The 18330-nt window shown below is 40.9% G+C and overlaps 1 protein-coding gene across 2 annotated transcripts in view; it reads left to right on the top strand.

Annotated features, from left to right (window-relative positions):
* LOC134358617 (E3 ubiquitin-protein ligase ARIH1) overlaps positions 1-18330 on the top strand; it is a 109983-nt gene that overhangs the window by 89859 nt on the left and 1794 nt on the right. For both annotated transcript variants that reach the window (XM_063071059.1, XM_063071060.1), the window contains 7 exons: positions 203-309; positions 424-466; positions 1854-1925; positions 6072-6202; positions 6875-6932; positions 9527-9787; positions 16370-16482. In XM_063071059.1, the coding sequence (XP_062927129.1) occupies positions 203-309; positions 424-466; positions 1854-1925; positions 6072-6202; positions 6875-6932; positions 9527-9787; positions 16370-16482 (785 nt within the window). The remainder of the gene's footprint in view (positions 1-202; positions 310-423; positions 467-1853; positions 1926-6071; positions 6203-6874; positions 6933-9526; positions 9788-16369; positions 16483-18330) is intronic.

The raw sequence follows: 18330 nt of genomic DNA on the forward strand, positions 1-18330 counted from the left end.
TGCTGCATGCTGATGATAGGTGGAACCTTACAGGATTGAACCCAGTTTGTTAATGAGTGTCGCGTAAGATATAACTAATGCCAGAAAGTCATTAACTATGTTTCTGGTCGCCACTGGTACCTAAAGCTTTTTATGCCACTTAGCTGCAATTCCATTTTTAAAAGCAGATTGAGACACTAACAGCTGTGGTTTTCCATCGCAGTGCAATCGACTGTTAAAATGGTGTCCTGCCCCTGACTGTCACCACGTTATTAAAGTTCAGTATCCTGATGCAAAGCCAGTTCGCTGTAAATGTGGGCGGCAGTTCTGGTAAGTGTGCACTGCACTATAGATTTCTATCTAAGTATCCCTCTTGGTTATTGGGCTGCTTTGAGTATCTGAAATGTAGTCTGTCACAAAGTAAGCTTGTTTCTTAATTTACAGCTTCAACTGTGCTGAGAATTGGCATGATCCTGTTAAATGCAAGGTGAGAGACAGTCTCCTGCATGTACTCACAGTACTATTTTCACATTAGTAATGTGACAGTGTTCCTGTGCAAGTTCAATTTGTTTTTAAATTGCTATAGGTGAAGTGAAACTTAAGTGCCTTTCCCTTACGTGTACAGAAAAGAAGGTGGTGTACTGAGGAAACCATTGAAGCAGACAGACTAGTTTTAGAGTGCAGCTAGATGTTTTTTTGTAAAAGATTGGATAGGACGATGGTAGTATTGGCAGTGGTGAGGAGTGGTTGATTTGAAGAGGGAATTTATTGGATAAGAATAATGGACATTGTTCCTTTCTGTCTGCACTGACGAGGGACAGCACATTGTTTTACAGCACTGGTGACCACTGATTAGGGTTCAATTCCTGCTGTTGCCTGTAAGAAGTTCATACATTCTCCCTGTGATCATGTGGGCTATCTGAGTGTTCCAGTTTCCTCCCACATTCCAAAGATGTTTGGTTAGGGTTAGTAAGTAATAGACATGCTATCTTGGTGCCAGAAGTGTGCCATGATAAATGTGTGGCTCAGCACAATTCTCACTGATCTGATTTGATGCTAATGATGCATTTCACTGTATGCTTCGATGTACATGTGACAAGGCTAATCTAATCTAGGTTTGAGAAGATGATGGTATATGGATCATCCATAATTGGTTTTAGGGGGAGAAAAAAATCAGTGGGCCAGAGCTTGTTGCCTTTCCTTGCTGGTAGAATATGATAGACCAAAGTTGTCTTATTGAAGGAGCAGCCTTCACTGGGATCACATAATTTTTGGCTTATGTTGCAGTGCAGAAATAAGGCTTTTGTGTGCAATACGAGACCGAAACTGAGGTGTAAATCGGGTCTGAAAATATGAGATTCTAGAAATGTGCAGCATGTTAGGCAGTACCTGTGGAGAGAGGAGCAGGGGTAGCATTTCAATACAATAGGACTTGTGTTGATTTAAGTAAACTCTTGAACAGTTTAAAAACAACTGTTATAGCATTGTGGGATAATGAGGGTAAGATAAAACTTAGTGAAATGTGATAGGAACACCTCATTTTGTCAGTAGTAGTGTGACACTGTGGGGGCTATCTGAAGGGTTTTGCACTGAGCTGTGGACCCACAGGAATGGACCATACCAAAGCACAACCTAGAGCAAACAGCAAGTCACTTAGATTGAGAAATGATATGGGTAAAACGAGAATTGGTGTGTACGAATTCTTTTTAAAAAATCTTGAACAGTATGCTTTGCAAATAATTTTAAATTGCCAATGTTTTGGAAGGTACTGATCTCCACAATGGCGCAGCCATTTTCGAAGTATCTTTTTGTACATTGAATGTATGTAGGTGAACACAATGTGCTAATAACGTGTTCTGCTGTCTTCCTTCTAGTGGTTGAAGAAATGGATTAAAAAGTGTGACGATGACAGTGAAACTTCCAATTGGATTGCAGCAAATACCAAGGTAGACTAGTGACCTCCAGAGACCATCAGTGAGAACTAGTGCTTTGAATTGCCCCTTGTACGGTAGGAAGGCTGATGCAGGGAATATTAGTCTGTGAAAGATTGCAGTTTCACCTTCTCTCACTGTCTAGAATTGTCAGGAACTGCATGCTTTTAGGAGAAGTTCCAGATTAAACTGGAACTTCTCATGGGGGATCTCACTGAAACCACTTGAATATTCAAAGGGTGGATGTGGAGAGTATTTCCTGTAGTGGAGAACCAGGACCAGAGGGTACAGCCTTAGAATAGCAAGATGTCCCTTTAGAGCAAAGATGAGCTTGAACTACTTTAGCCAGAGTGCAGTGAATCTGGAATTCATTGCCATAGATGGCCGTGGAGGCCAAGTCATTGGGTATATTTAAAGTGGAGGTTGATAGGTTCTTGATTAGTATGGCTGTCCAGGGTTACAGAGAGTAGAAAGAAGATGGGATTGAGAGGGGTAATAAATCAGTTGTGATGAAATGGTGGAGCAGACTTGATGGGTTGAATAGCCTAATTCTGCTCCTATGTCTTATGGTCTGAATGTTGTAGAATGTGAATATGTTAAACAATCCGCGTGTTTAACTCTGCCCTCTTGATAGTTTATATCTCTGCAGTACCTGTTTGTATGAAAGTGTGAAACAGACCAGGAGTGGAACTGGATGCCCACATCCCATGACTGGGGGGAAATATTTAACAATGAGAGATGAGTGGGCACTCCAGATTCCCTTACATAAACATGCTGTAATAGCAAGAATCAAGTATCAATGTAAATTTAGTAGTGAGTGATTCTTTGTGCCAGAGTCCAAGATGACTACACATAGCTTTCTGTAAAAACTTGGCTGTTTTTTTATTCGCTGTACCCATTGTGAGAAATTCTTACCATCTCACATGATAATAGGAAGCCGGTGATCGTTTAATTCCAACTTAAGCAATCATAAGTAGAAGTTATGGCACAGGAGAGAACTGTTGAACCCAACAGGACTTTGGAGGTGTTTATCCCCCAGGAACAGTGATCATCTATGTGCTGTCCTATTTTCAGAATCTTTCAAGCCAGCTCTGGCTCAACTTGTTCTTAACTACTTTCTCAGGGAAGACATTGTTTTAAAGAATAATCCTTGTAATTTTTTCCATAGCTTCAACAGTCTTTTATATTTAAAGTCCCTTTTGTTTATAGCCCTTTAAGACATCAAATAATGAGCCATTCTGTTTCTCTCTTATCAATTCAAAAATATTCTCACCAAATACACAAAATCTTCACTGTTCAAATGCATCCTGTTCTAATGTTTTTCTCACCATCTTCCTCCTGTAACTTGTTATTCATCCATTATTGCACATATAAAATCTTCTAGCAAACAATGATCTCTCAGGCTGCATCTTCAATGTATTCTTCTGATCTTGATCTTGTTTTTGAAACTGTTGGAGTCTGTGACTTACAGTCTGTAGTTCAATCGAATGAGCTAAAACTCTGTTGGCCCAGAGAAAACTTCAGGAGAGAAGCACAAACATGAGCTACCATGAGGAGAAACTCAGAGATGAGGTGAGGGGCCATGATCGACTACACTTGCTGATAAAAGCATCAGGGAAGATTGAAACATTGAGGCAAGTGAGGAAAGCAAGGATCGCTCTCCTCCGAGGTGCTGCTGGGTTGAAGTCGCTCTTCTCGGAGAGGCTGCTGGGGTCGAGTCGCTTCCCTCGGAGGGGCTGCTGAGTTCAAGCAGTTGCTCCCCGTGAAACTCTCGGAGATGTTTTCGAAATTCTGAGATTTATGGATTGAACTATAGTTCATATTGGCCTCTTTCAGTTCTGTTTTTTTCATGTTCTTACCTGCACTTGCTTGTTGACGATTGGTAGTCTGGGGGTTTGGGGTTTGATGCTCTTGTTGTTTCTCCATGTGAGTTATCTATTACTTTTTGTATGGGGGGGGCTGGTTGGACGGTTTGGTATTTGTAAGCTTTCTGTTTCTTTTTCTTTCATGCGGGGTTGGGGTGGGATTGATGACTTTCAACTAGTTCTATGGTTTTTCTGTACTTGATGCCTATCTGGAGAGAACAAATCTCAGTTGTACTTTGCATGTGTGCATTGATAATAAAGTGAACCTTTGAAATGCTGGAGGAACTCAGCAGATCAGGCAGTGTATGGAAATGAATAAGCAGATGGCATTTCGGGCCAAGGCCCTTCATCAGTACTGGAAATGAAAGGGGAAGATGTCAGATTAAGAAAGTAGGTGAGGGGAAGGAATACAAGCTAGAAGGTGATCGGTGAAGAATGAATCAGATAGATGAGGACAAGGGTCCTTAGGAGAATAAAAAAGGGGAGGGGAAATTTCACTCAGTATTTAGACTCACTTTTTAAAATTTACATTTGCTATGTTAACTATCCCTTTGTGTGGAGGGTGTTATCTGTACTGATATCTACTCTAATAGGCTAGCACAAAAAGGAACTGCAGCTCAATTTAATAATTTTGACAAAATTCAGTAGATGATGTGTTTGAGAGTTTCAAACTGGCTGTAAACAGCTTGCCTTTACTAAGGTATCCAGAAGTGAGAATTCAATCTCAAGAGCATTTGTAATAAATAAAAGATCCAGATATCTAAATGGTCATTTCAGTTGTGGTGTTGCTTTTAAAGTCTTGAGATTGAATCTCCAAGTCCCACCTCTTCCACATCCCCCAGTCTCTCATCATTCAAGGTAAATTACAACTACCTTTGGCCAGGTTGTGCTTGACCAACCTGCCCCTAATATTCATCTCCCACCCACCCCTGTAATTTCCCCACAACTAAACCTTTACAGTTCTGTGGGTTTAATTGTGAGCCTCTCTTGAACCAGTGAATTATGTAAGAAGTCTGATGTTCAGGGCAGGCTTGTGATGCTCTTAGCCCTTTCCAATCAGCTAGATTTAGAATATTTCAAGGTAATTTTTAAATAATAATGAAAAATAGTAGTATCACTGCAATCACTGGAGTGAGTATGGTGTTCTCCTAAAGGGTCCCTCAAGAAGCTGTAGAGACTGATCCAGGATCCACATGTGCAGGTGCAGTGTGGACACTAGTAAATGGTGGCTAAGATTAATGGTTGGGTCTTTTGGTTTTACATTCTCTGCTTTCAAAGCTGCTGTTTGTTCTCTGTGACACTGTGGAGGTCGTTCTCATGTAGATTTCCACCAAGTACATCCATTGAGTGCAATGACTTTCCAGTTTTTAGATATAATGTTAAATTTCTTCAGGCTGATTTTGATCTTTGAAGCTTTTCCTTTGCCCACCAGGGGCTCGTTGATCTTCCTTCAACTGGGAGTAAAAGATCTGTTTGGGGAGGCGTGCGTTAGGTATCCTGAAGACATGAGCTGTCAGTCGGAGTTGGTGTTGCTTTGTCATGTTGGAGATACCGTTCATGTTGGCCTCCTCCAGTACGCTGGTGTTAGTGTGTCTGTTTTTCTAATTGATCCTCAAAATCTTTCATAACCCTATGCAAGATTAAGGAAAAGAGTCTTTGAAGACTGTGACCTACAGGTCCAAAGAAAACTATAGAGCAGTCGTCCTTCTTACATTACTGTATGGAGCTTAATCTTGGACCACCAGAAACCCTTGAAGCAATAACACCAAATAGCACTACTGAATAATATTTTAATATTAATGTATCTCCCAGGTGTGGTTGGAGGTAGACAGACTCTAATTGTGGTAGGTGCTTGTGAATTAGGTTGGGGAAAGAGTTGAATATCGGTTGATCTGTGTAAATATCATATTGTATATAATTTTTCCCACTGTACATTTTCACATTTTGGGACTCTGTGAAAAATTGGGAACACTTAAAGCACTTGCTATTGCAGCAGAGCCAGTTTATTTCCCCAAGAGATGTAGGACCCATACATCTCTACATCACACCACCTTTTATTTGCTTAGCAACATGCAATACAAGAAGTTCTTTGAAGTAAAATATTAACAGGAAAATATCTAGAGTGTGTCTAATTACTATCAACTGTCATTAACTCTGGAAGTGATTTCTCGATATGGATTGCTAATTCATTGGGCTTGGTAGGTGGTTGATTAATCAGCACAATACAACATTAGTGCAGGCTTCTAGTTGTTTGAATTTTTACTGTTTGCTAACGGTGCTTCTAACATCTCAACAGGAATGCCCAAAATGTCATGTGACCATTGAAAAGGATGGTGGATGTAATCACATGGTTTGTCGCAATCAGAATTGTAAAGCAGAATTCTGCTGGGTCTGCCTCGGTCCTTGGGAGCCTCACGGATCCGCCTGGTTAGTATGGCGTTTTGCTCTGGTAAACGTTTAAGGATTAACTGACATTTTAATTGTTGGGACGCTACACTGGATGCTGTTCTCCCTCTGTCCCCAAGGGATGTCCACTTAGAATAGAGATGAGGATTTTTTTTTTAGCCAGAGGGTGGTGAATCTGTAGTATTCATTGTCACGGTTGGCTGTGGAGGCCAAGTCATTGAGTATATTTAAAACAGAGGTTGATATGTTATTGATTAGTAAGGGTGTCAAAGGTTACAGGCGTTGAGAATGGGGTTGAGGGGGATAATAAGTGGGCCAAGAGGGAATGGCAGAGCAGACTTGATGGGCAAATGGTCTAATTCCGCTCCTTTGTCTTATGATTGTCTGTTTTGAAATTCTGTTGGTTTTCAGCTCTTGAGCAATGCTTGACACCTAACTAGTTTTTGTGGAAGTGGTGTCCGTCCTCCAGTGGAACTTGACAGTGAATATTACGGTTTGAGTCAAGTACACCATGTGCAGGAGGAGAATTACAGCTTACTAACATGGATGAGGGGAAACAGTGACTGGGTTATCAGTGACATTTCAAATAGGGGGAATGATCTTAACTAGCTTAGACAGCAGAAGTTTAGAGCTTGTATGTGTGTTCAGTGATAAACCTGAAATGTAATTAAGTTGGTCCCTCTCTGCTTTTAGGTATAACTGCAATCGCTATAATGAAGATGATGCAAAGGCAGCAAGGGATGCCCAGGAGGTAAAAGGAGCATGGGTCGTGGGCAACTACGTAAAACCTTAAGCTGTGCAGTCGTGGGGAAATAGTTCTTGATGAAGCTTATTCCTTCAAACGTTGAATCATCTCTGCACCTGTCCAGGGCAATCTTGTTCCTCTTACAGTGTGGCAACCACAACTGTACACAGTGCTCCAGCCAATCTTATAAAGTCGTATTTAACAGCCTTGCTCTTCGATACTTCAGCAAAGAAAAACAGGCATGATGCTGCCACCTTCAGGGAGCCTAGGATTTGTACACTAGGGTCCCTTTGTATCTCAGTATACAAGTCCTCCCGAAGTACATCCCCTCATGTTTATCGGGATTAAATTCCATCTTCCATTTCTTTGCCTATTTTAACAACTATTCAATGTTATCCAGTAGTCCATGACCATCTTCCTTGTTATCAACAGCACCAATTTTTGTGTCGTCTGTAAACCTGCTTATTACTGTACATTCATATCCAAGTTGATGGATCTAACAAACTATAAAGGTAAGCAACACACATCAAAGTTGCTGGTGAATGCAGCAGGCCAGGCAGCATCTGTAGGAAGAGGTGCAGTCGACGTTTCAGGCCGAGACCCTTCGTCAGGACTGGACGAAGGGTCTCGGCCTGAAATGTCGACTGCACCTCTTCCTACAGATGCTGCCTGGCCTGCTGCGTTCACCAGCAACTTTGATGTGCGTTGCTTGAATTTCCAGCATCTGCAGAATTCCTGTTGTTTGCGTTTAAACTATAAAGGTATCAGCACTGATTGCTGTGGTACATCGCTGGTGACAGGTTTCCAATCACAAGAACACCTTCCTTCATCAGCATATTGCCTTCTATGCACAAGCCAATTGTGGGTCCGATTTGTTTTGTAGTGGTAAATGCTAACCACAGAGAGGTTGCCCTACATTACATAGCTTGTTAGAGAAGGAACTTTGGCCAAGCCACTCAGCTCTTCAAGTAGTGCCAAGGCATTTGTATGTCTACCTAATAGGTATATGTGTCATCCAGATCCAACTTTGACAGATGCTTCTTGCTCTAGATTCTATTGAGTTATTTCTCAATGTGGATATTGGTCAGGTTGATGGTGTCCGTCATTAGATCATCCTTAGATGTTTAAGTATCTAACTGTCTCCTATCCATGGCTTTCTGATCTACCATGGCCATTTCAGCTGAGCCGATCTTTTGCTGTTCATGGATTTGTTTAGGCAATCGAACTGACACTCTTGATTTAACATGAAGTTGGAAGTCTGTACTTTGAGGAATGTACATAAACATTAGAACATGTAACATTACAGCACAGCACAGGCCCCTTCTTAGCCTGTAATGTTATGCCAGCCTTTTAACCTACCGCACAATAAACCCCTTCCCTCTCAAATAGCCCTCCATTTTTTCTTTCATCCATGTGCCTGTCTGAGTCTCTTAAATGTCCCAAATGCACCTGCCTCTACCACTACCCCAGGCAGCGCATTCCATGCGCCCACCATTCTGTTTTTAAAAAAAAAATTACCTCTGACATCTCTCTTCCACATCCCCCCCCCCCCCCCACTATATCTTCCCTTTGCCCTCTCATATTAACCGTTTCCATGTGGAAAAACGTCTGGCTGTCCACTGTTATCTATGCTTCTTATACATACACCTCTATGAATTCACCTCTCATACTCTTTCACTAGCTCACTCAACATTTCCTCATAAGACATTCCCTCTAATCCAGATAGCATCCTACTAAATCTCCTGTGCACCATCTCTAAAGCTTCCACATGCTTCCTATAGTGAGACCAGAGCTGAACACAATCCTCCAAGTCTGGTCTAACCGGAATTTTATAAGTTGAATAATATTTTCAGTCCTGTCATTAAAAACTAAATTCATGTCAAAGTTATCTTGTTGGGAGCTTCTCACATGTGCCTGAATTCTGACAATACAGGCCTCAAACCTGACCTTTGCAGCAAATATTATTTGTAAAAATTATAATGGCTTTTTAAAGAGAGAAAAAGGGTTTGCACTCTTAATACATAATGTGTAACATAGAAGAGGAAATGCTGGAAATACTCAGCATGTCAGACTGCATGCTTGGAAAGAAACAGCTAATGCTTCAGGTCAAAGAACCTGCAGAACTGAAAGATTAACTCTGTTTGTCTTCCCCTGCCTGACCAGCTGAGTGTTTCCAGAATTTTCCGATATTATTTCTGATCTTCAGCATCTGCAGTTTTTCAAATGTCACCGTATTTAAGCTGTGAAGCTGAAGTGGTATTGGATGGTACCTGACGAAACAGCATGCCCACTTCATCTTATCACCTAACACTTAGTTCTGTTAAAATACTTAAGTTCTTTTTTGTAAGTAGTTTTTCATTGATTCTACTGTGTTTCTATGTTTTACAGTGAATGTTTGTAAGAAATCTTGGGTAGTATATAGTGACATGTGTACTTTGATAATAAATTTACTTTGAACTTTCTGTTTAATAATCTGACTGAGAGTAGAAACATACAGACATTACAGAAGTGCAGTCAGGTTTTCTTGACTGAACACCAACAATGATTAAAAATCATCTTTCCAAGCAACTGAGTTTCTCTCCTGTATGTTTGTGTGACAGCGCTCGCGAGCAGCTCTCCAGCGATACCTCTTCTACTGCAACCGCTACATGAATCACATGCAGAGCCTGCGGTTCGAGCACAAGCTCTACGCTCAAGTCAAGCAGAAGATGGAAGAAATGCAGCAGCACAACATGTCTTGGATTGAGGTGCAATTCCTGAAAAAAGCTGTGGATGTCCTCTGTCAGTGTCGTGCCACACTAATGTACACTTACGTCTTTGCTTTCTACCTCAGAAAGAACAACCAGTCCATTATCTTTGAGGTATGCCCTATTTTCACAGAGGGATTCGCATTGCTCTTTATTATTGTCACATTAACCAATATCCAGTGATAAAACTGTTTTGTATACTAGCCAGACTGATTATTCCCAAGATATATCCATCAGGGTAGTACAAAGGGAAAAGCAATAACAATGCATAATATGGTGTTACACTTGGAGACAGAGCAGATATGAGGACATTGACATGGTAGATTGAAAACTCTAGAGTTCATCTTTATTGTACAAGAGGTCTGATCAAGAGTTACTACAGTGAGATAGAAGCTGTCCTAGAGCCTGATTTGTGTTCTTTTAAAGTTTTTGTTTCTTAAGATGAATGGAAAGTGGGGGAGGGATGGGGGTAGAGAGAGAGAATGACTGGATGAGAGGAGTCTTCGACTATGTTGCCTGCTTTCCCAAGGCAGCATGAAGCATGGCCATTTAAATAGAGGGGAAGCTGGTTTTCATGATGAACTGGACTGTGTTCACAACTATCTTCAACTTGTGGTCTTGGGCAGAGCAGCTGCTGCACCAACCAATGCATTCTAATAGGATGGTTTCTGGGCTACAGCTCTGAAAATTGGTGTGGATCATTGGGAATGTGCTGAATTTCCTTAAGCTTCTGAGAAAATAGAGGTCTTGGTTGCTTTCCTGACTTGGTTTGAGCCTGTTATCACAAATCCATGAATAAGCGTTACTTTTTTGAGTAGAAAATTGGATGCAATTAACAATTTCTGAGTCATCTTGGCTATTTTAAAGTTAATATTGTGTGAGAACCTGGGTTCCTAATTGCTCTTGTGTGTGAGTAGCAGCAATCAGAACTACAGGAATATATCTTCTAGTTCATCAAACAATTCATTGAAAAATGATACTGTGCCAACAAATCTAAAGAATAACGACAGTTGTAAACATCCATGTTACCATATTACAAAGCCATTACTTTTAAGCACTATCTTTTCTTGCCCCTAATCCCGCCCCCCCCAAAAAAACCTGTCTTCAGTTTTTAAACAATCTTTGTCACTGCTGCTGCCAAGTGGCCACAAAATTGTTTTCCGTTTGGTTGTACAGTATTCTAAAGGGGAGGGTGAACAGCCGGAAGTTGTGTGCATTGGTACCAACGATACAAGTACGAAAAGAGATGAAGTCCTGAACAGACGATATAGAGAGTTGGGTAGAAAACTGAAAAGCAGGATCTCAAAGGGGTAGTAATCTGGATTACTGCATGTGCCACGTGCCAGTGAGGATAAGAATAGGGTAATTTAGCAGACAGATATGTGGCTGAGGTGTGGCGGGAGTTAGAGGCAGTGTTTCAGATTTCTATATCATTGGGATCTCATCTGAGGAAGGTATGACCTGGATTACACTTGAACCCGAGGGGCACCAGTATTCTTGTGGGCAGGTTTGGTAGAGCTGTTGAGGAGGGTTTAAACTAATTTGGCAGGAGGAAAGGAGCTGGAATGATATAGCCAAGGATGGAGAGTTGAAATTACATGTAGATGCAATGTGTAGTGAGGTTGTGAGGAATGACAGATGGGCAAAATTGTAGTCAGTGGGATGAGTTGAAGGGTAATATGGGGACAAAATAAAAAGAGTGATGAATACAGGACTGAAGGTAAAAGTTGGATCACCTTGTAGTGCAGTTTGGCAGATATTATGTGGGCATCACTGAGTCATTGGCTGAAAGAAGATCATAGTTGAGAGCTTAGCATCCAAGGATACACATTGTATTGAAGGGACAGGCAGGTAGGCAGAGGTGGTGGGATGGCTCTGTTTGTTTAAAAAAAAATGAAATTAAATCCTTAGAAAGAGAAAACATAGCATTAGAAGATGTAGAATCCTTGTGGGTAGATTTAAGAAACTGCAAGAGTAAAAAAACCCTTATATACAGGCCTCTGAACAGTAGCCAGGATGTGAGCTATAAATTAAAACAGAAGATAGAAAAGGCATGTAAAAAGGGCAATGTTGTGATAATCATGGGGGATTTCAATATACTGCTAGGTTGGGAAAATCGGGTTGGTGTTGGATCCCAATAGAGTCAATTTGATAGAATGCCTAGGACAACTATTTAGAGCAAGTTGTGGTTGGGCCTAATTGGGGAAAAGGCAGTTCTGGATTAGATGTGTAGTGGACCAGATTTGATTAGGAAGCTTAGCGTAAAGGAACTCTTACAAAGCAGAGATCATAATATGATAGAATGCATCCTGCAGTTTGATGGTGTAGTTACTATTATTAAGGAGAGAATGTGTTTGGGAAGCTGAAAGGTTTGAAGATAGATGAGTCATCTTGACCAGCTGAGTAAAAGGGTTCTAAAAGAGGTAGCTAAGGAGATTGTACAGACATTTGTATTCATCTTTCAAGAATCACTGGATTCTGGAATGGTTCCATAGTACTGGAAAATTGTAAAGGTCACTCAACTCTTTCCTTAAGGGAAATCATGCCTAATAAATCTGTTGGAATTCTTTCAGGAAATAACAGGCTGGATTGACAAAGGAGAGTCAGTGATTGTTGTTTACTTAGATTTCCAGAAGGCTTTTTTACAAGGCTCTGGGAATATAAGGGTTGATGTATGAGGAGCATTTGGCAGCTTTTGGCTTGTACTCGCTAGAGTTTAGAAGTATGAGGGTGGATCTCATTGAAATGTATCGAATAACGGAAGGGCTAAATAGAGTGGATGCGGAGAGGATGATTCCTATAGAGGGGGAGTCTCAGACCAGAAGGCACAGCCTCAGAATAGAGGGACATCCATTTAGAACAGAGGAATTTCTTTAGCCTGGAATCTGAAATTCATTGCCACAGATGGCTGTGGAGGCCATGTCATCGGGTATATTTAAAGTGGAAGTTGATAGATTCTTGATTAGGAAGTGTAACAAAAGTTATGGGGAGAAGGCAGGAGAATGGTGTTGAAAATGGCAGGGCAGACTTGATGGGTTGAATGGCCTAATTTGCTCCAAAGTCTAATGGTCTTAGTTAATTCTGGCCTTAGTTAATTTTGTAATTCTGCAACCTCTTGCTAAAAGATTGCCATTGGCATGGCATTCTCTCCCCTTAGTACATCAATACAATCTCCCATGGACCATTTCTAGTACTAGGTGACATGATCAATCGATCAATCCTTTATCATGCTTTCTATATAGCCTGAAGGTACTGCACTTCTATTCTGAAACTCCACCCAAGGTGAGAAGAGGAAGGTGGTCTGTTGTCCCAGATTCAGTAGCACAGAGGACCTTGGACAATGTACTGATGGCAAAAATAAACACAAGGGCAAAAAGTGCCCGTTAACCATTCACCGCATTTCCTGATGCAAAAATTGTTCTCTCCCCTCTCCAGGCTAGTTAACTAATTTTTAGCTTACACAGACCTCCCAGTGGTTCTGGGGTCTTAATAAGGAATGTCGACCTGTAATGTTGGCAGTTTATTCCTCTCCGTAGGTGTTGCCTGACCTTCAGATTTCCCCCAGCATGATCCAGGGCCTTCAAGGAAACTTTGACAACTTTCACAGATCCATGTTGAACATTTCCAATGGATGTGAGAGGTTTTGGGTTCTGTCCTTGATGATCCCTAATGAGCAAATCATTCAGGGCTATCTGTTTATAAGAATACTTGTTGGGTAGATAGCCAATATTATAATGGGTCTGCACAAAAGCAGACCAATTGCCTTTTGCCCTTGGATCAGTTGGATATGCCACCCCGATAGTGCAATCTAAACCCCAACCATTTTTATATGTTCTTCCGCACATCACTTTTGTTCTTTTTACCAACCACCTTCCTTATCAGCCACAAATGTTTGATCCTTTGCTGTCTACATAGTTGGGCTAAATGGCCCCTCTGTAGCCATCTCATGATTCAAATAATCCTACTTTGTCTGCCACTTTCCTCACAAACTGGGTGGTCCTGATTGACTTTTCTAGCTTCTGCACTTTATACAAATAAGGTCATCCTCTCTGGAATCACTGTAGTAAACTCCTTCCATACCTTCCACAAAACCTTAAAAGCCTTCCTAAATGTGGCATCAACAATTCAGCACTCCTGTTTTGGCTGAACCATTGCATAGTACATAAATGTTTGTTGTGACAACTTTATGTGTGAGTAAAACCACTGATTCTGTATGCTCTCTCATTCTCCTCTGCACACTTCAACAAAATGTGCCATTTTGTGTGTCATTCTACAGCAACCACCCTGATTTTGTCATTGATAGATATCGTTCTCTGTCAATTGGACTGTGTCAAAGTTCATCTGGCAAGCACATTGTGGGTACTTCAATCAGTTGTTTCTGTAACATTGCTGTTACAGAAACAACTGATTTTAACTTAAACATATGTTCTTTTTGTCATGCCAGCATTGCAAAGGCACTGTCAAATCCTTACCTCTGCTGGGTTATTTACCATCTTCAATGTGCCTTTCAGAATTAAAATGACTTATGTATTTCAGCTCGTGGACTGATTCTTACAATAAATTGATCATCTCAGACTTCTGTCACCCTGATAGTGGACTCTTATCAGAATCCTGGTTCAGAATCCTGCAAATCCCTATTTTTCTCAATCTATTAAGTGTCTCCTATTGAGACAGACAACGTTACTGATTTCAGGCTGATTATTATTCATCAACCTGAAATCCTAACTGTTTCTCTCTCCACAGATACTACCCACTCTGCAATATTGTGTTCTTTGTTCCACTGGTCTGGGGAGGTAGCCTGCTGCTTCACTTTGAGATTACCAAAATGATGAGATGTTCACCTCTGATAGATTCTGAAAATTATTCCTTCAATGCTGTAGATCTGGAACTTGTATAAATTGCTTCCAGTTCTTAGCTGATTCGTCGTCGTTGTTAGGTTGCATCTGGAATTTCCAGTTGGCGGACGATTTCCCTCCATGCCGCTCTGTCACGACACTTGTCCACAACATCCCTAGTCTTGTCCACCTTGGTTCAATCCTTGATGTTACCCAGCCATGTTGTTCTTTGCCTTCCTCTTCCTTCCTTCCTCTCCACCTTTCCATATAGCAAGTCCGACAAGATGTTATCTCTCTGCGTAACGTGTCCACAATAAGCAACTTTTAACTTCATGATCTTCTCCAGCAGTATCCGTGGTCTATCAACTTCGGACAAAACCCTCTCATTTGAAACTTTCTCTACCCAGCTGATCTTCAACATTTGTCAATAGCACCACATTTCAAAAGCATTAATTGGTTTCATGTCATCCTTCTTCAGGGTCCATGTTTCTGATCCATACCTTAGTACTGACCATACGTAACACTCGAGGAAGTGGATTCTCCTTTAGATGTCTACCTTCCAATTGCATAGTAGATCTTTTAGCTTCATGAACTGGGTCTTAGCCATACCTACCCTCTTTCAGGTCTCAACTTCACATCTCCTGTCATCTGCCCGACAACTGCCGAAATAATCAAACTTTCACACCTGTCCAATGTCTTGTCCATTCACTTATAATGACACCATCATGAATGAGTCTTTAATGTTTGTTTTGCTTACCACCATTGATTTTGTTTTAGGGTTGATTTTTAGTCCATATTCAAGGCTTTTCTCATTCACTTTATTCAGCATAATTTACAGTTCGCATTCGCTGTCAGCTAACAACGTGGTGTTGTCCACGTCCTGATGTTATCCACCTTCTGGCCTCCGATTCAAATACCTGTCTCCTGATGGTTGCATTCCTGAAAAATCCGTTCTCCATAGAGGTTGAACAAATCCGGCGAGCCAACACAGCCTTGCCTTAACGCCTCGTTTAATACATGCCCATGGTGATAGCTTATTTTCTACCCTGACCGACGCTTTCTGTTTCCAATACAAGTTCCTTATTATTTGCACATTCTTCCATCCCAGATCGTACTTGTTCAGCACCTCTATTACTTTCTTGTCTTACTTTATCAAAAGCCTTTTCATAGTCAATAAAGCATAAGCTGATTACCGGATAGTATAAAGGACAGCTGAATCTTATGAGTGAATCTTTTACCTTTGATTTGTATTGTAATTAGTAGCGCATCCTGTGACCCAGACAATACAATTACAAGTTAGAGACATAAGAGACTTCAGATGCTGGAATCTGGAGCAAAACAAAACTGCTGAAGAAACTCATTGGGTCAGGCAATGTGTGTGTGATGGGGGGCTGGAGGAGGAGTTGCTGATATTTCTTGCCAAGATTCCCCTTCTGGGCTCAATTAAGTTAGTTTACATTTGTTATCTAATTGGCAGAATGTGTAATATATGATCTTAAGCCCATCACTCCCACTGGGTGATAAGCTTAAGAAGCTTACTAGAGTCCTCTGTCCCGGGCTAGTCTTCCTGTCCCAGGGATGAGACTTTTAGAGCTTCTGTTGGCATTTCTGTAGCTCTGGGTTTTTACAGTATGGGGTTAATAGCCCCGTGCCCAACCTTCTTCCTTCCACAGCTGGGCTGTGGACATGGCAGAGATGGACTGTGTCACTCGTCACTGAATTACCTTCTGTCAATTAGCCTCATAGGCTGAGTGCCCTTTGTGGTTTAGCCATAGGAGGAAATTTAGTTTGGCAATTTGCTATTTCAAACCCTTGACAGAATTGGACACTTGATGTGTGAAATGTGTGCTTCTCTTCCCAGAACAATCAGGCAGACTTGGAGAATGCAACAGAAGTGCTGTCTGGCTATCTGGAGAGGGACATATCCCAGGATTCCTTACAGGACATCAAGCAAAAAGTACAAGACAAGTACAGGTGCGCTGACATGAGTAAAGTAACTTCTCTAACTTATGTCATCTTACCCATAGCAGAATACCGGTATTAATGTGGGGCCCTGATGGAATCTACACTGTCCAGTCTGTTCATGTACTTTACTGCACACAACTACAAATAATTTAAATTAAAACACATCCATGTGGTTATTCTTCCTAAAGGATGAGTAGACTGATTTGGAGCTTTTATTTCTGTACAAGGGTGGGGTAGGGCCAAAGGGAAATCTTTCCCTCTCAAGATTTTTATCCCAGAAGCAAATAGAGATTATTTGTGACCCACCCAGTCCATTGAAATTAGCTGAGTAAAACACTGACTACTTAGTGATATTATCCTACAGGGTTCTTCAAGTTATAGCATGTCCTTTTGACTTTATAAATGAAAACAATTTGTCCTTTGGAAGAATTCAACCTGTTGATGCATTTTATGACCGGAGGATTACCTGCCAGATAATAACTTGAGTCGAGTCTTGGTTCAGATGATTATTGTTCATTAGCATATGTAAAATACAATCTGTTTTTAATCATTTCACTCATATTTCCAGATCCTTCAGATAAAACAAACTACCTTTAAGTGTAATAAGGGTCAGATGCACCATATTATAGTGTCAGTGAGTTGAATGACCATTCGATTTGGCTTGGGGGCTGTGGGGTGAGGAACAATGGTCCTGACAGACACTTGTGGCTACTTGGCCAGCAAGGTGCAGGCTTCTGACAGCAGAGTTCTGTTATTACACCATACCAGATCAGATTAGCATGAGACTCAAAAGCTTCAGTTTTCAGAACTGGACAATACATCTATGCAGATCCTGGTGAACTAGTGTTTCTATCTGTGGTTCTTCATCTTGTCATATGTAACACATGCAATTTAAGCAGGATTTAAACAGCTCAATCCAAATTTGTGCAAATCTGATAACAGTAAATCCTGTCCAAGGGTCTTCACAGAGTACACTACAGTGCAGAAGCTATATATATGGTTTTCCTTCTACTTTTCATGGTGTTTGTCATGATGATAGCAGTTGTAGCACTTAATCTTTTTGATTTGGATTTTTTTTCTTTTATTAGGATAATGGGCAATTTAATATAAAGCTAATCTTTTCTCTTTAAATCTTTACGAAATCATCATGTTTTAACCTGGAATAGGTCTTCCAAGTATGATTAAATTGTTAACGTATGTTTTTGCCTAGTCAGTCTAACCTGTAACCTCTTGTGATGTCATCCTTGTTTATCGTGTTATTGAATATTCAATAGGATGTACAGAGGAGACTTACCTGGATTTTGCATGAAATGGACCATTTCTGTTTTGAAGACAGACGTGATAGACTGGGTCCTTTAGTTGAAGTAGAGGAGGCTGAGGGGGGACCTGAATGTGATGTACAAAATTGAGGGACTTAATTAGAGTGGAAATGTTTCCCGTTGCAGAGGTATCTAAGGTTAGAGGGGCATTGGGTTTAGAGTAAGGTGTAAAAGGTTTAGAGGGAATTGTGTTTGGAATATATACCCTGAGGGGTGAATTGAGCCAAAGTCTCTCTCAACATTAAACAAACATTGAAATGAGCACTTGAATCATCTAACATAGAAGTGGTGATAAGTGGTTAGCATGGAGATAATGGGCTGAAGGACTACTGTAACTACAAATTCAACATTGGGTGGTGCAAGTGTGGAATGAGTTGCCAGTGGAACTGGTGGTGCGAGCTTGATTGAAACATTTGAGAAGTTTGAATAAGTACTTGGCTGGTAGGAGGAAATGGAGGGCTACAGTCCAGGTGTGGGTTGAAGGGTCTAGGCAGAATAACATTTCAGCAGGGATTAGACATGCTTTCTGTGCTATAGT

The sequence above is a fragment of the Mobula hypostoma genome, chromosome 18 (genome assembly GCF_963921235.1).
Source record: "Mobula hypostoma chromosome 18, sMobHyp1.1, whole genome shotgun sequence".
In the NCBI taxonomy this organism is placed as follows: domain Eukaryota; kingdom Metazoa; phylum Chordata; class Chondrichthyes; order Myliobatiformes; family Myliobatidae; genus Mobula; species Mobula hypostoma.